Raw genomic sequence first — 20,804 nt, 5'->3', positions numbered from 1 at the left:
CCAGTCAATTTTGTGTTTTGTACTAACTGTCAATGCCACTAATGGACTTTAGAGAAAACCAAATTATTAAAGTGGTGTATTTACGGGGAGGAAAAGGAGTCTGGAAGGACACTGGCAATAGGTGGTCAGGAAGGCAAGAGGAAGAGCAATAATAGTGCATGAGGCCCACAACTGAGGGAAGGAAGAACTTCAAGGAGGGATTGGTCAGGTCCTGTGGATCTCAGTTCTTTCATCCATACAAAGATGCTATGAGAATCACATGAGGTAACACACGTAAACTCTCCTACATGAAATGTAGGAGATGTAAGGATTATAAACCCCTTCAGGAAATTTTGCCTTTTCATCAATGTATCCCTGAGCTGGGAAGAGCAGAGTCCTGAGGGCTTGGGAACAAATGGGTCCTGGTGCGAGGAGCATGGGGAGGAGGAACATTGAATGATCATGATGAGGAGCTAAGGCCCATGGCTGGAGCTTTACATGTATTATCTCATGTAATCCTCATAGCATCAGTGTACAGATGAAGAAACTGGGGTCCATAGGATTGAGTAAATTGCTCATGTTTAGAAAATTGATCACAAGATAAAGATTGGTACCACAATCTCTCAGACCCTAAGGCTGATGACCTTTCATTTGTGCTCTGGGGACAGATGGAAGACTTCACAGGTAAAATTGGGAGTGGAAACCCTGACTTCATGACATTTATACTCCTGGAATCTGGAGGCAAGTCATCTGACAAGAGGGAGGGAAAGAAGGGGAGAGGCTTAAAGAGGATTGTGGGAATGATAACTTGAGATGGAATTTAGAAATATAAGGCTTCATTCAAGGTTGGTGCGATTCCAGGCATAGGTAAATTCTGAGGCTTTTTATGGGAGAGGTCACTAGAGTTGAAAGAGTCAAAGACTGTTGACTGATCAGAAGTCAAGGAGCTGACTTACCAGGATGTTGGATGGGTCATTTATGTGGATGTCCAAGTTAACCAGTTTGATGACAAGAGAGGATTGAAAAGAAATCTGGGAAGTGGGGGTAAAAACTCTTTGTGAATTCTAGGGCGTGATCTGGATTATTGTGGGGAAAGTCGGGGAGTTTTTAGTATGTCCAGAGTCCTTGAAGCTCAGAAAAGGGGAATGTTCTTAGTGCTCCTAAAATTGAAAAGACAGCGTGATGACAAGGACTTAATGCTCCAGACCTAGTAAAGTCCGTAAGACCTCTCATTCATTCATTTCTTCATTCACATATTTGCTGAGCACCTGATGTGTTCCAGGCTCCAACTGTGCTATCTCAAAGAGAGATAAGATAGTGTCTCTTCTCTCCTGCAGCTCTCATTCATTAGAGAGGATAACATAAACTATTAAGTACCATTCTTAGGAAAATACCGTAATTGACACAAAATATAAGTTGTGGTTGGGGCACAAAATAGGGCACAATCTGCCCTTGGCTATAGGCCTTCTCTCCCAAAGAATGATGTTGTCCTTCCCAACATGCATGAGCACCTTCTGCCTTGTGGTTTCCAGGCATTAATCAAGTGCTTCATCTTTCCCACAGAAATAATTTTCCACAGAAGTAAGAAATGTCAGGGCACATAATCTCCACCAAGGGTGTGTGTGTGTGGGGGGGGAAGGATAATTTCTTGTTGAAAATCCAGCCTCCTTCTTTAGCCAAATCTTCTTCACAAAGTTTCCCTAACCTACCCCTCCAACCCTTCTTTATCAACTGTACTTACAACACTGATCTGCCCTCCCCCACCCCAATGCCTGCTGACCCTGACCTAATCTAACTCCTCCAGCTCGATTTCAATCATCGCTCTCCCCACACAGCTCCATATCAAGTCAGAAAGTCAGAACACGTCAGTATCCTGAACAATGCCAATCACATAGTTGGTGCCCAAGAAACAGTTTTTCCAATTGAATGAACATAGCCTCAGGGTTATCACCCAATGCCCATCAGTACCTCTGTCCAGCCTGCGTAGTCTGTACTGTGTACTGAAAGTTCAGTTTTAGCCCCAGTCAGCATCCTCTGTTTGATCAACTTGGAATCCAGCAGGATCAGCATCCTTGATCAGTTATCTCTGTCCAGCACCGATCAGCACCCTTTGCGAGAACAGCTCCTTCAGCTCCGATCAGCACGTTTTAGGGAGAAGTCTCCGTCGGCCCAATCAGCACCCAGAGGCGGACAGCTCCTGCAGCCCCTTGGAACGCGCAGCCAGCCCAGCCTCGGTCTGGATCCCCTCAGGCCCAGGCTCGGGACCCCAACTCTTCAGATTCTTCGGGACGCCAGCGCAGCTGCGGGAGCGCGTCCACCCCTCCAAGAGCCCCTCCCCCTCCCAGTTAACCAGGGGTCTGTGGACCCGGACCCCTGCCCTCCTCCGACGGCCCACCGCAGCTTTCTCACTGAAGGCTCTCTCTCTCTCTGTCCCCCGCACCCGCAGACCCTCCTGTACACGAACCTAATCCATCCCCCAATCCGCCGCCAATCCGCTTCTCACCTCCCCCACCTCCCGAAAAAACCAAAGCCGATCGTTCCCGAACCAGAGCCTCTCAGTCAAACCATCTTCTCTCCTCCAACCAGCTTCCCCGCCGGCCCCCTCCCTCCCTCCCTCCCCTGTCCCCTCCCTCCGCTCCCGGATCCTCCCTCTCCTCTCCCCTCCCCCTGCGGCGCTGCCGCTCGCCTGCCGCGGTGTCCTGGCAGGGTGTCGAGGTGTGTCGGCGGGCGGGGTGTCGCAGGGCGTGTCACGAGGTGACTCGGGGAGGGCTGAGGACCGAGGGAGGGAGCGACGAAGGGCGTGCGGGGCCGTCGCTCCGCGCACCCCTCCCCCCGCCGCAGTCGGCAGGCCTTTCCCGGGAGAAGATGGCGGATCGGGCGGAGATGTTTTCTCTTTCCACCTTTCACTCGCTGTCGCCGCCAGGCTGCAGGTACGCACTCTGGCGCCCCGGGCCTTGGCAGACCCTTATCTCCTCGCAACCCCCGCCGCGACCCAGTCCCCAGCCTCCTCCGACCCAGCCCTGCCACCCCACCCCCATCGCCGTTGGGGACCCAAGCCCCAGTCCCCTCTCTGTTCCTGAGGCCTCTGACTTCTGCTCCCCATCCTCCTTCCCTTCAGGGCGTCTATTTTTGTCCTCCCCTCATCCCCCTTCTCCAGCCCTAATGACCGCCCCCCTCCGCCCCATATCCCGCTGGGATCCAGTGCCGCACCCAGCCGGGCAGCTGACCCCTCAAGGGTGGAGGATCCGGGCTGAGCCTCTGAGGGGCAGCCTGTCTGGGCAGGACCCTGAGCCACCTTCTGTGCTTGGCAGTGTGCTTTTGGCCTCGTTGGGCCTGTCTTTGGTAAAGGCCTGTCTTGGCCTGTAGGGCTCAGGGAGGGAGTTGAAATCAAGCCTGGAGCCCTTGGGGGAAGGACCTGAGATGCGGAGGGTTGGATATCTGGGTGTAGACCTGCCTTGGGCAGGAGGGGGGAGACAAAGTGGCTAGTAGACTCTGCTCCCAGAGCAGGCCTACCTGCCCCCCCCCCCCCCCCCCCCCCGCTGCTGCAGCTTCAGCTCCCCCTCCCCCCACTCTGCTCAGCTTGACTCCCCTGGGACTGAAGCTGTGACCCAGAGGGCCCTGGAGCAGGGAGGAGAGGCTGCTGGCTCTCTGAGAGAGGAGGGGCGGGAGGAGGGTCGAGGGGACAAGTGGCTCCTCTGGGCTGGTAACGGCTCAGATTGTGGGGGGAATCCGTTGAAGAGCAGAGCTTGGGGTTCAAGGTGATGGGAGGATGTGGCTCTGGGAGTTGGGTTTTCTGGAGACCATGGGGCCTAGCAGCTGGGGGTCCCTCCTTAGGGCCAACATCTAGGCAGGGAGGGAATCCAGCATTGGTGGCTCTCTAGGGAGCCCTGTCCTTGCTCTCTGACCCTGGTCCCCTCTCCCAGGCCTCCCCAGGACATAAGCCTGGAAGAATTTGATGATGAGGACCTGTCTGAGATCACCGATGACTGTGGCCTGGGCCTCAGCTATGACTCGGACCACTGCGAGAAGGTGGGGAAGGGGCTGGGGGAATGGAACCCTTTCAAGGGAGAACCTCACTTTGGCTCTGCTTAATGTTCACTTGGAGTTTTAGGGTGGGTCTGAGCTCAGCCTTGAAAGAAGAAATCCTCTGATTGCCCCCTCCCTTTGGGCCTCCTGGCCCAGGGTCTTCCTTGATCTCAAACCTCTCTTTTTCTCAGACTGTACGCCCTCCATAGAGGGCTGTCCCCAGCATTCCTCGCCTGGCTCCTGTCACTGGACTAGCTTGGGGGAGGGGAGGCAGGCCTTCTGTCCTCAGACCACTTTTTAGGAAGACCCTGCCCCTTCCTGCTGCCATCTCAGCTGTCTCCTTCCCAGCCCTGTCCCCACCTCTCAAGCTTCCTCTGCCTTATGTCTCCACCCCTGATATCTTTTCTCCCCCGATCTCCTGCTTCTTCTCCACCCCCTCCCTGTCTCTCCATGTTTCTGTTTTCATTCATTCAAGAACATTTCTGAGGAACTGCCATGTGGCAAGTGCTGGGGGCTTCCAGGTGTGTGGAAGGAGAATGGGACAAGTGTGGCCCTTGCCCTTGGGAGCTTATAACTCAGTAGGGGAGAGAGACATGTCAGAGGCCATGGCTGGCTGCCTGAATATCAAAGACTGAGTTCCAATGGGAGGCCACTAGGTGCAATGAGGGGAGAGGGAACCCAGTAGAGACTGAGGCCTTCAGGAAGACTTTCCAGGGGAAATGGCACACAACCTTGCCCTTAGGGAAGACTGGATGGAGCTGGGCAGATAAGGGCGGTAGGGAATGGAGGAGAGGGGTTGCTGGCAAAGTGATTAAGTGTGTCAAAGACCCTGAGGTTGGTGCAAGCTTGGTTAATCCTGGGTTGTCTTCATGCATTCCAGTTAGCATCTATAGGCTAAGTCCTGTTCTCAGGGTAGGATCTATCAGTACACAATAGGACATGGTCCTGCCCTGGTGGGCCTTGAAGCTTGGTGGGTACAGCAATGGTGAATTGGGCTAAAATGCCATGAAGGAAGGAGAGCTGGTGTCAAATGTGATGGGGTTTGGAGATAACATGAGGGTGGCAGGTGGATTGGGGCCACTCTGAGAATTCACTTAAGCTAAGGAGTTTGGGCTCTTACCAAGAACTGGAGTGATCCTTTTGTATCTTAAGCAGATTTTTAAAAAAGATTTTTTATTTATTCATTTGAGAGAGAGCGAATGAGAGCATGAGCAGGGGGGATGGGCAGAAGGAGAGGGAGAAGCAGACTCCCCGCTGAGCTGAGAGCCTGGGACCCTGGGATCATGACCCTAGCTGAAGGAGACACTTAACTGACTGAACCACCCAGACGCCCCTTAAGCGGATTTTTAAAAACATTGCTCAGTTGGTGGGGAGCAGAGTGAACTGGAGTCTTCTCTCTCTTAACTTATAGCTTTCTGCTTTCCCCTTTCCTGGCACCTGGAACCCCAAGTCACTGTTGAGCTCTGGCCCAGCTCTGCCTGTCCCTCCTTCTTGCAGGACAGTCTCTCCCTGGGACGTTCGGAGCAGCCGCACCCGATCTGCTCCTTCCAGGATGATTTCCAGGAGTTTGAGATGATCGATGACAATGAAGAGGAGGAGGAGGAGGAAGAGGAGGAGGAAGAGGAGGAGGAAGAGGAGGAGGAAGAGGAGGAAGGGGAAGGGGAGGGCAAGGAGGGAGGAGGCCCTGGTTCAGAGGCCCCTGCCCCAGAGGCCCTGATCCCTTCCCCCTCCCTGGAGGAACCCCACAAGAACCGGCCCACCACTCTCCACCTGACTACGCTGGGAGCCCAGGTGAGCATCCAGACCCACCCACAACATCCTGGAGTTAACCTGGGTTTTTAGCATCTGGGACTCTGCTCGCCATGGCAGCCTGTCCTACCACTGAAGGCTGGAGACCCCCATCAGCGCTACTTTCTTACTGCTCCCCCACCCCACCCCAGGACTCCCTGAACAACAACGGAGGCTTTGCCCCAGCCCCTCCAGCTTCCTGGCAGGAGACAGTGCTGTGCTCTCCTCCCCAGGAGCCCCTCAGAGGTGAGCAGGGTGGTGGTGCTGGTGGTGGGGTCACAGGAGGCAAGGGAGAGAGGAAGGGAACCGAGTGGGCTTGCTGACACATACCCCTGCTCTGCAGAGTCACCCGCCTCCCTCCAGCCCACAGACGCGAGCCCATGCGGGGCACAGTCGCCTGTGCGCCAGGGTTGCGATTGTGAAGGGAACCCACCGGCTGCGGGCCCCCCTGCGCCCTGTGGAGCCTCGCCCTCCTCAGATCCTGGCATCGAGGCTGACCTGGGAAGCCGCTCCAGCGGGGGCCGAGGGGGCCGGCGCAGCAGCCAGGAGCTGTCCTCGCCAGGCTCCGACTCGGAGGACGCAGGGGGCGCGCGCCTCGGGCGCATGATTTCGTCCATCTCGGAGACCGAGCTGGAGCTGAGCAGCGACGGCGGCAGCAGCAGCAGCGGCCGCTCCTCGCACCTCACCAACTCCATCGAGGAGGCCTCATCGCCTGCCTCCGAGCCGGAGCCCGAGCCTGAGACCCCATGTGAGCCCCCGCGTCGCCCCGCCTTCCTGCCCGTGGGCCCCGACGACACCAACAGCGAGTACGAGTCAGGGTCCGAGTCTGAGCCAGACCTCAGCGAGGACGCCGACTCGCCCTGGCTGCTCAGCAACCTCGTGAGCCGCATGATCTCCGAGGGCTCCTCACCCATCCGCTGCCCCGGCCAGTGCCTGTCTCCCGCGTCGCGTCCTTCCGGGGAGCCCGCATCGCCCGCGGGTGGGACCACGGAGGCCCCTGAGGCGGCTGCAGGGCCGGGCGGCGTGGAGCTGGTGGACATGGAGACGCTGTGCGGGCCACCGCCCCCCGCGCCCTCTGCACCTCGGCCTGGCCCCGCCCAGCCCGGGCCCTGCCTCTTCCTCAGCAACCCCACGCGCGACACCATCACGCCGCTGTGGGCCGCTCCGGGCCGCAGCGCCCGTCCGGCCCGCGCCTGTTCCGCCGCCTGCTCCGAGGAGGATGATGAGGACGAGGACGAGGACGATGCTGGTGACAAGGTGGGGCCCCCTGGCGGCAGGGGCGTGCGCCCCGCTGCGCCGCTGGACGCCTCGCTGGTGTATGACGCGGTCAAGTACACACTGGTGGTGGACGAGCACACGCAGCTGGAGCTGGTTAGCCTGCGGCGCTGCGCTGGCCTGGGCGAGGACAGCTCGGAGGACAGCGGTGGCGAGGCCAGCGAGGAGGAGACGGCGGCCACGCTTCTGGGTGGTGGTCAGGGCCCGGAGGACGCCTCCCCAGACAGCCCTGACCTCACCTTCTCTAAGAAGTTCCTCAATGTCTTTGTCAACAGCACATCTCGTTCTTCCAGTGAGTGGGAAGTGGGGAAAGGGGGAAGGTCCCTGGGGAACAGGCAGCTTCCGCCGAGCGCCCGGGGCAGCCTGAGGGTCTCAGGGTGGTCAGGGCGAGGCACTGCCCTCTTACCCAGGACACGTGCCTGGAACGTTCCCCAGGCCCCCAGCAGGGTGGGGAGCAGAGTGGGTAGGCCTGCTCTGCCTCCAGCCCCTGATGGCCTGGTTCTCCCTCCCCCCAGGCTCGGGGCAACCTACACCAGGCTGCTGGGGGGGCAGGGGGGAGGAACTTGACCAGGCCTTCAAGTACCTTCCTTCTCCTGCCTCTGAGTGTCTGTCTTTCCCTGTCTCTGTGTCTCAGGCACGGAGTCCTTTGGTCTTTTTTCCTGCTTGGTCAATGGGGAGGAGAAAGAGCAAACCCATCGGGCTGTCTTCAGGTACAGCCTTTCTCCTGTTTGCTGCCAGTGATCCCCAACCTCGGTCTACAGACACTATGGGACCTGGGTGGACACCACCCACTGGGTCCTGCCCTGCCCCTCAGTGATCTCCCTCCTCTGACCTGATCTCAGGTTCATCCCTCGCCATCCGGATGAGCTGGAGCTGGATGTGGATGACCCAGTGTTGGTGGAGGCCGAGGAGGATGATTTCTGGTTCCGTGGCTTCAACATGCGCACAGGGGAGCGTGGGGTCTTCCCTGCCTTCTACGCCCATGCGGTGCCCGGCCCCGCCAAGGACCTGCTGGGTGAGGTCCCATCCCCAAGGGGTAACTTGTCACCCCCTCTGCCTGCTCTAGGCCCCTTTTGACACCCCCTCTCCCCCCAGGGAGCAAGCGGAGTCCCTGCTGGGTGGAGCGCTTCGACGTGCAGTTCCTGGGCTCTGTAGAGGTACCCTGTCACCAGGGCAATGGTATCCTGTGTGCAGCCATGCAGAAGGTCAGTCTGGAGTCAGTGGTCCACCTCACCCCCGTAGGCTGGCCCATCCTTTAGAGGCCCCAGGCCTCTGGCCACAGAGGGTTCAGACAGTGCCTTGGGAGCCTCAGGGGGCAGAGATCCCAGCTCTGATTCAGAGGCCTGGGCAGACCGACCTAGGGCAGAGCTTGGCAGGTCTGTCCCTCCATCTAACCCTCAGTCTGACTCGGCCTTCTCTGCCCTCTCTGCTCTAGTTCTGGCCTTGCAGGTTTATTGGATTTAGTGGGGCCTCCACCTTCCCGCCGGCCCCTCCTTTCCTTCATTCCGTCCTCTTTTTGTCTGTAAATCAAGACCAATTCGCACAGATCCTTTCCTGGGAGTCATTTGCTCATTCATTCACTTGGTAGACATTTAGTGAGCCTGCCGATCTACTGGTCTTGTGGTTGAGTGGGAAAGCAGCAGAGAAACAGGATAGTCTGTAGCTGAGAACTCCCATCCAGTCCACAGGGATGGGCAGTGAGGAGGCTGGCGGAGGGGCGGGGAGGGGGCTTTGTCCTGTCTGGAGGAATAGAAGGAAGTGGCAGTCTTAGGGCAGAGAGATGACCACCTGGTCCTGAGCCTGAGGAATGGCTAAGACCACCGGTTCTCCTCTTCTAGAGTCAGTGCCAAGAGTCTTCATCCATAATGTAAAATGTTGCACCAAGGGGAGAGAAAGACACCCTTGTAGGCCCTTGAGACCGTCTCTCCCCCAACTTCTTCCCCAGATTGCTACGGCCCGGAAGCTGACCGTCCACCTGCGTCCTCCTGCCTCCTGTGACCTTGAGATTTCCCTTCGGGGGGTCAAGCTGAGTCTAAGCGGAGGACCTGAGGTGGGAGTGCAGGGGCCTGAGGCACAGGGGCGGCTAGGGATGGGTTAAGGCAGGAGGGTCTGCTAGAGGGATGTCTGGCCGGGGTGGCAGAAGCGGCCCCCGACCCTGCATCTAACTCAGCATGCTCGGCCACCTCTGCTCCAGTTCCAGCATTGCAGTCACTTCTTCCAGATGAAGAACATCTCCTTCTGTGGCTGCCATCCCCGTAACAGCTGGTGAGAGCCTTACCCTCCTGAGTCCCCACGATCCCGGAGGGTTGCCTAGATACAATCCCTATCCCCCACCACGCTGACTGCCCCACCTGCACCCACATGGCACCCACTCTGCACTGGGCTCGGGAGCCTTGGATCAAACAAGCTCTCATCTGGTCTGGGTGAGGAAACAGAGACACAGACAAGTGAGTGCTAGAAGCATCTATCGGGGTCTGCTGTGAGCCGACCTATAGAGAGGTGGGTGAGTTCTCCTGGGACTCAGGAAGGGACTGAAGACCACTCTGTAAGCCTTGGAAGACAAGTAAGTAATGGGGTGGATCTTGGCAGGGAGCCAGTGGAGCTAAGGCTGTGGGCGAGGGGCCCCAGGTGTCTTGGCGGGCAGCTAGGGTGAGGCTGGAGGGACACTAGGAGTACCCGGGACTCTGTCAGAGAGCTTGTACCTAGTCCCATTCGCAGTGTCTCATGGTGTGACTCAGTTTGACAAGATGGCTCTGGCTGCTGTCCAGATGGATGGACCCACGTGTTACGCAGGAGGCCAGGTGCTGCTGAGGTTCTGCAGGGGCAGTGTCCTGGAGGCATTTAGGAGGTAGACAGGCAGGACCTGGACTGATTGGGTATAGAGGCTGGCCTAGAGGGAGAACCAAGGGTGATGTGCCTCCTGGGTGATGGGCAGAGAGTGACCCCCACACCGAGAGAAGGAGCACGGAGTGAGTGGGCCTGACATGCTGGAAACGTGGCATTCAATCGCAGATGCAGTGAGATCAGATTGGCTATTTGTTCCATGGGTCTGGAGTGTGGGACGGAGACGTGGAAGGAGAGAATCATCTGGGAGCAGGTGGGTCACTGTGGCCGAGGTGAACGAGACAGGCAGGCAGAGCGAGAAAGGAGGGAAGGGGGTGAGCGAGCCAGTGCTGTAACCAGCTGGGGGGGCCACAGGCTCCCTGGCCAGCCAGACTCCCGCCCACTGGTCCCGGTGTCCTTGATGGAGGAGACAGGATGTAACCAAAAGGCCAGGGCCAACCAGAGGCTCGAAAAGACTCGATGGGGTGTTGGAGGAAGCAGGTCCTCAAGGGCGGAGGAGGTATAGGAAGAACACAGTGGACCTGGGGCTGAGGCTTGTGGTAGGTCCTGAGTCCAGCATGTAAGTCATTTGGACACTGCTGTGCTGAAGAGGGTGATAAGAAGGGCTCTGTCTGCCGGCCGGGGGGTGGTGTCAACCCTCAGCAGGTCAGAGCCCAGTCTGAGGAGGGAGATACTGCTTTGCAGGCTGCAGACCAGCTAGCAGGCAGCGCTGGCACTGTGAGGACTGGCCTGCACCTGGAGGGATGGTGGGCTCAGAAGTGCACTGCCAAGAGGGAAAACAAGCTTGATTCCTCAACAGAGGGAGACTGCCCAACCTCAGGCCTAGACACCTGAGCATGGACCCAAGTGCAAGCACATGAGAGAAAGACGGTCAGACCAGTGGATCAGGGTGGAGGGGAGGCGGTGGGTGGGGAGGGGACCAAGGCGCTGCTGTCTTGGCCCAGACCTTCCTAGTACTTGGTACTTCAGAACTCAGCCCAGTCTGTCATGGTAAGGAGACACCAATGAAATAGTGTTAGGTGAACCCTTAACTCATTTCCTCATTTCCTTGAGAAGGAAGCAGGACATAAGGAATGTGCTGGACATGCTGTATCTGGATGAGGTTGGCGTGTGTGGCCTGTAAGATCACAGACTGCTACAGACTAGCTGTGTGTCCTTGGGCAAGTTTCTGACCGCCTCTGGGCCTGGTCTCCATCCTCTAGAGACAATAGATCAGGGCACCTACCTCGCAGGGCTGTTGTGAGGGGTATGTGGGTTAATAGTAGAAGGTGCTGTTGTGCTTGGGGCTCGGTAAGCGACCTCCAAGTGTTGGTGACTATAAAGTGATTCTTTGACCACGGTGTTTGAGACAAGTTTGTTCATGGACAACATGAGCACGTTGTCTTGGCAATGACACTGCCGTGTGGATTCCCATTTGGTGGAACCACAAAACCCCAATCCAGTCTGATGTGGATTGGATTAGCCACCGTGAAGGGAGTCTCGAGCCTCAGGCTGCAGGGCTCTGACAGGCCCTCCCTCTGGACAAAGTTTTCATGTCTTAGAGGAACCGAACAGGGCAGATTCAGGAAAGGTCTGAATGAGACAGAGTTGGGACAGTGACTAAAAATTCATGACAGAGCCAGGGTGGGAGGTTTCTCTCCACAAAGAGGGTTTCACAGATTGGGGGCCAATGCCAAGTCCCAACTCAGAGCTCAGATAATAGCTGTAAAGTTTGCAGGACCAGAGGTGGGGCTGGGCAGGCTCGGGTGACTCACATCTAGAAGGCAGAAGGGAGGCCCTGTGCTATGGCCTAGGGGCAAGCTCTGGGTGGGGGGCCCACCCCTGTCCTGGAGAAATTCACACAGGTCACTCATTCCTCGTAGGTGCCTAGCACTGTGCTTGGACCAGAACCCAAAAAGGCACCTTCAAATCTTGAATTCGTGTGACCCACACGTTTTTCTCATTCCGTACTCTCTTCCCGAGCCCTCTGTTCCTGACTCTTGTCTCCGGATCCGGGGGCGGGGGCGGGGGGTGGGCTAAGCTGTGGGTCTGTGCTCTGATACCCCTCCGCATCAACCCCCCTGCAGCTATTTTGGCTTCATCACCAAACACCCTCTGCTGAGCCGCTTTGCCTGCCACGTCTTTGTCTCCCAGGAGTCCATGAGGCCCGTGGCCCAGAGTGTGGGGTAAGTGGGGTGGGGAGTGCCCAGGTAGGAGAGCAGGCCTGAGAAGACGGGCAGGGAGGTGAGGTCTGGGGGTGGAGAGTTTGGGCAGGAGTGAGGGGGGAGGTCAGATGAGAAACAACAGAGGTGGAGAGTTGGGAGTGGGTGGAAAACAAATTTGAAGACGGGACAGGAGCCCGGGGGGAGGGTATTTGGGATGGAAGTGACACGGTTCCCTGTGCTTGTGATCGCCGAGCCAGAGAGCTGAGGAATGGGGTCTGGGGATGACGGGCAGGCCCAGGTGGGTGAGGGGGGAGAGCTGTGGGCGTGTGGTGGGGGCGACTCAGGAGGCCCGGAGCGGCTGGTAGATGACTCTCTCTCCCCCAGCCGCGCCTTCCTGGAGTACTACCAGGAGCACCTGGAGTACGCCTGCCCCACAGAGGACATCTACCTGGAGTAGCCGCTCACTGCTCCCTGGCTGCAGGGGCCGCTGGGGCTGGGCGTGTCTCCAGAAGCCGCCGTGGCTTTGGCAAGAACTGGATTGGGGGCATGTGGGAACTGATATCCAGGGAGCTTCCTCCTTGCTCCCCAGGGGCCGCGGGAGAGAGGGGTCCTCTCCACTTTCCCTCCGATCCGTTCTTTCTGTCACCCTCTTCCGCCCCTTGACTTCATCCTGTCTCTTGTTTCTGTCTCTGCCCCTCTCTGTGCCTGCAAACTCTCGCCCTCTGCTCTTTACTTGGGGTCAGAACTGGGAGGGTTGTAGAGGAAGGCGAGGCTCTAGGTGACTGGTGGTACCAGGCTCCCAGGCGATCCCCTCCTGCCCCTCCCCTGTGATTTATAAAGGAATTTTAATTTTTATAGTGAATCTCAAGGGATTATCCCATCCTTGACCACAGGGACAAAGAGAGGGACCTCCCCATACTGCCCCACATGGAGCTCAGGGGGAGGCAGGGAGGGATTCCCCAGAAGGGTCCTGGGGGAGATTAGGAGTAGCTCTTGAGGCTTATCCCGAGCCCCCAGATGCTAGGAGGAGGGTGCCTACCCTGGCCCTGGCCACACCAGCGTCCGCTTTGCCGCCGCAAACACTCCCCGCAGTCTAGCACCTCAATAAACTCTCTGCTTGGTGTGACACTGGCTGTTTCTGGGGGGGCCCAAGTAGGGGGTTGGGGGTCCAGGAGCTGCCCATGGCAGTGGGGACCAAGACTCCAGGGTGATGGAACCGTGAGAAGATTCACCCCTTCAGTGCTCTCTGAAATCATGCCACGGGCGCCCTGGGGATTCTCCCCAGATGCACTTGATTGGCCAGCAGGGAACTGAGGCCAGAGAGAAAGGGCAGTGGTCACCCTAAGTCTGTTCCTTCCACCTGCACCAGAGCTCCCGGCTGGGGGGCCGATAGGGCTCAGATCAGCGTGTGTGGGTGCTCATGAGTGTGTATGCATGCTTGTGAGTGTGTGTGTGAGAAAGCAGGGGTCAGTCTGCTCAGATCTTAAAATTGGCATTTAAAAAATTCTCCACAAAAAGCCAGAAGAGAGGAGGTGGCTATTTTTCACTATGCCTTTAGGTGGTTGTAGATGCTATCTTCCAGGGAAAGGGCTTTCCTGGCCCCGGGGCCCCAGGTGAGCCCCAGCTCTCGGGTGCTGAGGTCAGCATGGTAGGCAGGGCCTTTCTGAGGGTGGGTCTGGGTCCTCCCGGCAGAATCCGGGACCACTGCAACCCTGGGAAGACTACAAGTAAAGGTTATGAAATGTGAGCAAAGGGAAGGACAGATTCACTACATATGAATTTAAAACTACTATCTATAAAAATCACATGCCTCTACTCAAGAGTCAATAAATGGCCCAGACCTTTGGCATGTGGACAGCCCCACCAGCAGAACGGGGACCCAGGCCAGTCTCAGCAGATGCGCAGCTTGTAAACCAGCATGCCGGAACATTCCAACTCCACTGTCAAGAAGACAAAGTCAAACGTCTATGAGAAGACTTTCCTACTGATTAAAGCTGTAAAGAGGCAGAGAGCCCTTGATGTGTCTGTTTGAGACTTGCACCCCTCTGCACCTGGGCAGGAGCATGGCCCTCAGAGCCTTCTGGCTGCACCACGGTGGGGACCCACCGCCCGCCCACCTACTCCCTCTGCTCGTCCTTCACTGAGGCAGGTGGGAATTCCCCATGCCTTCTCACTGCCCTCAGCACCGTATGCCTACCTACACGTCCACCTCAGCCCCTCCACCTCGCCCCATATTTCTATATCAGCCTTTCCCCCCAGCTCGTCCTTTAGGACAGCTGTTGGATATGCTTGAGTACCCTTTCCCTCTCAGTAGGACCCTTCCCAGACAGCCCACCTTCCTTCCACCTCTTTGACCTTTCCTGCACCTCCCTCTTGTCCCCTTTCCCGCTGCTCCTTGGATCTCAGGGTTTCCTCTAGCTTAGCTGTCTTGCAGACCCCGTCCCTGGCTCCAACCTGGGTTCTTCTCCCTGGCTTCTTCCCTCAGACTCAAGGCCTTCCCTGAGCCAGACCACTTGGCTCAGCTGTGTGCGTGTGCATTCACTCACCAACCCCAGCTGACCACCCCTTTAGCCAGTCAGTTCACTGGTGCTTTGCAAAGTGCCGAAAATGTAAGAACCCTAACGAGAGCACTGAGGTGCAGAGCGCCTGGACACCTCAGTAGGGGCCATGGACACTTCAAACCCACATGAGCATTTCCCTACCTGCTCCTGTTCAGCTGTGTTCTGGGTTTTATGTTTTTTTTCTCTGGTGCCTGAACCTGAGTTGCCCTAGACCCCCATTGCTGCCACCTTCGTCCCAACCCGGTCACTGCTAAGTCTGCTCCTTCACATCCTGCCACCCCCGCCCTCACTTCTCCCTGGATCAAACCGCCTTGAATTTCCTCCTGTGTCTTTGTGCATCAAAAGCCTCCTCCAGGCTCCCTGCCTCAACCTGCATCTGTGAACCCACCTGCCCCTGCAACCAGATGAGTTTTTAAACAGAAACCCAAGCAGGTACTCTCCCTCTTAAACTCTGCAATGGCTCCCTATGGAAACTGCCCTGTCCCTGCCCCTCTCAAGCACCCCCTCCCTCCATCCCACTTCTGCCCCTAGTACCTCTGAGCTTCCTGTGGGCATCTGCTGTCCTCTGTAGGTTGCTGGGTGATCTGTCTTCCTCCTGGGTGCTTGGGGGGCCAGAGCCTTGGAGTTGGGTGGTGTCTCCCCTGCCTACCCCCCTGGCAGAGTCTGTGGAAGATGAGTCAAAGAGACCAGCGGCGCGGCTGATGCCCCCTCTCCTCCTGGAGCCCGGTGCAGTGCTTGGTGCACATTATGAAGCCCTGACCCTCCCTGTGGGAGTGAGCAAGCCTCTAATATCAGGACTCTGACCTCTGGGAACCTGGCTAAGGATAGCACCCTAAATTAAAACCTCTGTACACATTCTTGTTTAAAACATTGAAAGCATAAAAATAATCTAAATTTTGACCAACTAAATGTATATTTACTTAATTGAAATAGTGGGCAAATATGAAAAAAGTAATATGGAAAATAGTTGTGCTATTATGGGAAAACAAATATGCAGAACCTATGCTAGAAACTAGGTGTTGAAAAAGAGTGAACACGAAGAAGGCTAACAGTCTCTGTTTCTCTTCCTGTTTTCCTGCACAAACATGTCTTCATTGTTTCGAGTATTATAGGTGCTTATCAGAGACCCCCAAACGCAAATAGAAGCATCCACAGAAAAACTAAAAATAAAAAAACAAAGGCATTACTTAAATGCAAGCAAAAAAGGGTATTTGACCACAATAAAAGAACCTGTCTTAGGACTCTTATGAGGCGTCCACAAACTTGCCCTCCAGACAGGCTGAGAACAGTGCTCTGGCAAGTCAGTACTCATTACCATTTTTATAAACACTATGCAAAATAGAATTTTTCTTTTTAAAGTATTACTTTTCCATTATAAAGAGCCCATGGTCATTATGGAAATTGTGGAAACTGCAGAAAATAGAAGGAAGGTAAAAAAAAAAAGTTCTTATATCAACTCAAAGACAACTCTTGCTGATATTTTGGTGTATTTTTTTTCCAGTCCCCTTTCTAAATATGGGTTTTTATTTTATTTTGTTTGCGACCAGAGAGAGATCGGGGGACCCAATGAGGAATTTAAGGCAAGAAGATTAAAGCAAAGTAGCCCACGTCACTGTGAAATGGGCTGTGTGCAATGGAAGATGGTCTTCGCACATGAGTCTCTAGTTATGAAACACAGACCAGCAAATACATGACTCAGAAATGTTTGAGCAGCAAGAAAAAGGAGGAAAACATAGACCTGAAAATAAACTTAATAAAGTACAACAAACACACATACACACTGGATTCTATATTCTACATATAGAGAACACCATTCTTTTTGGATGTCAATGAAAATATTTCAACAATAGATCATGTAGTAGGTGTGACTCAAAGCATTCAGCTCTAAGAGCAAACTCCAGGGAGATGGGTCTGATCAATCAGGATAGGAGGAGTCAAGCCTGGCTTGGCTGCTACAAGGCTACTTGGAGGACAACAGGCTCCTTCCCTTGGTCCTGTGACCTGGGTGCTTGGCCTTTGTCCTCATGACTGCCTGAAGGCTGCTGTATCTTCCAGCATTGTGCTCAATTTCGGGCAGGAGCAAGAGCAAGGGCAAAGGGGCGGGCAGCTGGTCTTGCAAAAGCCCCCCAGAATGCTGCAGTGAGGAGTGGGTAGGAGGGAGGCAGTGGGGAGGAAAAGCCAGTGTGAAGTCCAAACTCAAGGCCTCCCTGAACCATCACCGGAAGGATGAGAAACAGGAATATTTACCTGCTGGCTCCTGGCCCCCACAGGTGGAGGGATGCCCCAGGAGTGTGCACCTTCTGCCCTTCAGAGCAGCTCATAGGCAGGCTGAGAGCAGAGTGAAGAAGCAAGTCCTCTTAGGATCACCCAGCCAGCCACAGCAGAGGTCAGAAGTTCTGCCTCCAACTTTGGATCCTTTAAAGCTGAGCAGTGTTTCTGACCTCCTCAAAAGAGGCACAGGGAGCAAAACCCATGACCAGGGGGCATGTGGGAAGACCCTTCTCCACCCCCCAAGCAGGGATCCAAGACCACCCTCCTAGGATGAGGAAGGAAGTGGCACCCCCTCTGAAGAGGGGATATTAAGGAACACTGGCCTGGTGCTGAACAGACCAGGGGTACCAGGTTCCTCACCCCTGAAACCACCGCCGTGAGCAGGCCTCACCTGGTTTGCAGGTGTGGACACAGGTGTGGTGGGACCTGTGCAGGTGCGTGTAGGACAGGAGTTGATATATAGCATGGAAGCTCTCCCTGCGTGTGCCCCCACCCCCACTGCCTGGGTCATGTTCTGTGGAATTGGCGTACAACCCAGCAGACAGGTCCGGTCTCACATCCAGGTTCCTGTCCTGAGGTGGCACCCACTGAGTCCAAAGTCAGCTGCAGTGAGTACTGCCCCCTCATACCTGTGAATGAGGTCCTTTTACACACAGAGCTTGGCAGAGAAGAGGAGTAAACAATTTACCCTAAAAGCTGTCTTAGCCATCATTTGAGTTGATGGCAAAAAGGGGAAACCTGGATTTTATTTTTTATTTCCTTTGTGCAGATTTAGAGCAGTTGGCCCCTGGCACATAGGGGTCTGGTGCCTGCCCTGCGCAAAGCCCCACCTCCACAGAACCCCACTCATGCCCGGTGGGCCCACCACTCCTTGGCCTTCATCTACACAGAACATGCTAACCCTGGAGTGCATGACTCGCCTGCACTCTTTTTGGGGCATCCTGCATGAGGTTGACATGCACTTGTGGTCAGCAGAGGGGCATGGAGGAAGCTCCTGGGAAGGGGAGCAGAATGAGCAGGCTCAGCACAACCAGCCACCAAGACCCTGCCCTGTCCTTCCTCAGGGACTCCATGTAGGGACTGGACTGTGCAGCTCACATGGGGAGGTATCCGAGGGTAGGTGACTTGTCCAATCGGGGTGGCAAAGGAGGAGGAGGTCATGCTGTTCAGACACGGCTCCTCCCCAGGCATGCACCATCCCCCCCCCACCAAGGTTGGCAGGATGGGCACAGGTGGACCCTCAGGGCTGTGCCTCATGTCTACCCCAAACCCCTCCCTCTGGCAGGGACCCAGGATGGCTGTGGATGGCAGGGACCATTCCTCTCCCCGACAGCCCTCATTTGCTGGGATTAGGAGGGTGGGGGTTAGTACTTAATTTCCTTCTGTATCAGTTAGCATTTTGTGGTCACAACCAAACTATAAAAACTGACTCTGGATAACTTTTTTTTTTTAATTTTAGGTTGGTGTATATATAGGAAATCAAGTATAATTGGTGTAACTTAAAAAAAAATATTTTATTTATTTGACAGAGCGAGAGAGCACAAGCAGGGGAAGTGGGAGAGGGGGAAGCAGGCTCCCTGAGGAGCAGGGAGCCCGATGCGGGCTCGATTCCTCCAGGTCAGAGGAGCGCTGCAGTTCCCACTGGGCATTGGGTGTTCCCTGGGGAGGGCGGGCTCTGGGCACCACGTTGTTACAGTATTTGCAAAGTGATGCGGAGAGGTTTCCGCTCTTGTGTGGAGTCCTGGGCCAGGCCACCCCCGCAACTGCTCTCTCCAGGGCCCTACTTTCCTGTCAACTCAAATGGCACCCCAGACCCCTTTCTCCCTTGGGTCCCTTTCTTCTGAGACCACTTGAATAGAGAGACTCAGCTCTCCCTCCTTGCTGTGGGGGGGGGGGTATGGGGCTGCCAGGAAAATGCAGTTTGTGCGGGGGGGGGGGTGTCACACCTTGCCCCTATGGCTGTGACCACTCAGAGGAGGAACCTGCACACACAAGCCGAGGAGGCTGAGGGCGAGGCATACGTAAAGGCAGTCCTCCCTCTGTTATTGCTAACCCTGCACCAGGCCTGAGGTCAAGGAGGTGACAGGACACATCAGACCCTTGAAAGGCAGGGTCAGGGTGCAACAAGGTAGAGCCATGATTAAAACATGATTTGCATGAGCACAGAGAACTCAGCCTGGGATTGCAGGCATTGCCTGGGCTGCTCTAACAAGTACGTGGTTCAGGGAAGAGGCAAATTTAAGCATTATTCCATGGAAACATCCCCTTTGCTCCCCCTTCTGGTCACTTGGGGGACAGACGAGCATGTGAGCAAGGCGGGGTGGGGGGGGGCTGGAGGGGGAGGGGTGGTCTCCCTGCAGGTGCAGCCCCTCTGCCTGCCACTCTTCCTTCTTAATGCACCTGAAGGGAAGCGGCAGCACCAGTGTGCGTGTTCTGTCCGTTCCAAACCCACAGAGCTCCTCCCAGAGGAGACTGGGGTGCGGGAGGAAGTCGCTCTGTGGGGATGGAAAGCCACCATTCTGGTGAATGGATGAATCTTAACTCACAGGAAAAGGGGCTGTTTTTTAAATCGACAGCAGCAGAGAAGAAAGGGAAGTGCAGGGACATTGCAGACAGCATCTGGGGCCACAAGTGTGTGTGTGTGCTGTGTGCACGTCTCTCAGCATGTATGCGTGCATGTTTGCAAGTGCGTGTGCACACAAGTGACTGGATGAGGAGCAGCTTAAATGATGAGAGAAAAGTATTTCTGCTTCCAAAAGCCCTCACAGCAAAACCAAAAGTGGGTTGAGAGGGTGAGAGAGTCTGCTCCTCTCGCAAACCTTGGAGGCAGAGGGTAGGTTTCAACACCCCTCCTCAGATCTCAGCCAACAGAGAAGCATCCCTGATGTATCAATGATTTCTGCACCCCCTCTCCCCCAAAGATTATGCTCTTAGAGGACCCGCACTCTTCCTTTGTGGTATTTATCTGCGAAATTCTCATTTCTCTTGAAGTATATAATACACACGTGACGACTTAAGTGTGTAGCTTTATTGCTTTATTCCTATGTACGTACCATGCTTCCACCCCCCAACCTCACCCAGGCACAAGGGGCCCCCAACATGCTGGGATTCCCCCCGTCTGCGATCTCAGGGTTGACGCCCATACCCTTTGCTAGACAAGAAGTGCCATGGGAACGGGGATGCGTCCCCTCTGGTGATCTGCGCCCCAGCACTATGCACAGCACCTGGTGCCGAGCAAACAGCCCGGTGGGCAGCGGGCCTGGAGCAGCCCCTGTGCCTGGGGCTGTGCGTGGGTGTGAGCGCTGGTGTGGTCCTTGCTGAGTGTTTGGTCTCTGGAGATCATGCACAGACGGTGTGCCTGCTCCAGTTCCTCAGTCCTCACTCTGGAACCAAGGCACCTTGAGGTGACTGTGTACCCCACTGGAAGAGAAGCTGCAGCCTACAGGGGGAGGGCACGCCCAGCTCACCTGGGGCCTCCTTATGCCAGCATCAGTGGCTGCAAGGGTCTCCAAGGAAACCACTGCCCTATGGGGGCAGCCCCAAGGCACAGTAGGATCTGGGGCATGGTCAGTGGAGCCCCTGAACCAGCCCAGAAGTGATGGAAGAGCCACATGGAGGATCCAGTGTGGGCCTCAGGACACCGCGTCTGACAGCCCAGGCTCTCTCCCAGACCGCCTGCACTCGTACATGTGGTCGCCATACATCCCACTCACATGTCCCATTCCAGCCAGACTTCTTTGGGGTGAAAGTAACAGGTAACCCACTAGCAGTGACTTAAACAGGTTTATTATATTGCGAGCTCTGGAGGTAGATGGCTGGAGACACTGGTTTAGCAGCTGCAGGATGTCTGGTCAGGGGCAGCAAGGGCACCATCCTCACTGCTCCCAGAGGAAGAATGCTGCAGGGGACCCAGGCA

At 55.8% G+C, this 20,804-nt stretch overlaps 1 protein-coding gene across 1 annotated transcript; it reads left to right on the top strand.

Moving 5' to 3' along the window:
- Positions 1-2,581: 2,581 nt before the first annotated feature.
- On the top strand, positions 2,582-13,200 carry MAPK8IP2 (mitogen-activated protein kinase 8 interacting protein 2). Its single transcript, XM_027595574.2, has 12 exons — positions 2,582-2,909; positions 3,903-4,008; positions 5,503-5,796; positions 5,946-6,039; positions 6,137-7,360; positions 7,703-7,778; positions 7,911-8,083; positions 8,164-8,273; positions 9,014-9,118; positions 9,263-9,333; positions 11,979-12,077; positions 12,441-13,200. The coding sequence occupies exons 1-12, from the start codon at positions 2,845-2,847 to the stop codon at positions 12,511-12,513; spliced, it is 2,490 nt and encodes an 829-aa protein (XP_027451375.1). The 5' UTR covers positions 2,582-2,844; the 3' UTR covers positions 12,514-13,200.
- Positions 13,201-20,804: the final 7,604 nt, after the last annotated feature.

The sequence above is a fragment of the Zalophus californianus genome, chromosome 9 (genome assembly GCF_009762305.2).
Source record: "Zalophus californianus isolate mZalCal1 chromosome 9, mZalCal1.pri.v2, whole genome shotgun sequence".
Lineage (NCBI taxonomy): Eukaryota > Metazoa > Chordata > Mammalia > Carnivora > Otariidae > Zalophus > Zalophus californianus.
Note: the sequence above shows the minus strand (reverse complement) of the source record. Positions and strands in the feature narration are given on the sequence as shown.

What these genes read in the sequence shown, in the direction of transcription:
- MAPK8IP2 (XM_027595574.2), top strand. Translation starts at nt 2,845, where the DNA reads ATGGCGGATCGGGCGGAGATGTTTTCTCTTTCCACCTTTCACTCGCTG. An exon ending in TGCCATCCCCGTAACAGCTG is followed by an intron (nt 9,334 to 11,978) that starts GTGAGAGCCTTA and finishes ACCCCCCTGCAG; the next exon opens with CTATTTTGGCTTCATCACCA. An exon ending in CCCGTGGCCCAGAGTGTGGG is followed by an intron (nt 12,078 to 12,440) that starts GTAAGTGGGGTG and finishes TCTCTCCCCCAG; the next exon opens with CCGCGCCTTCCTGGAGTACT.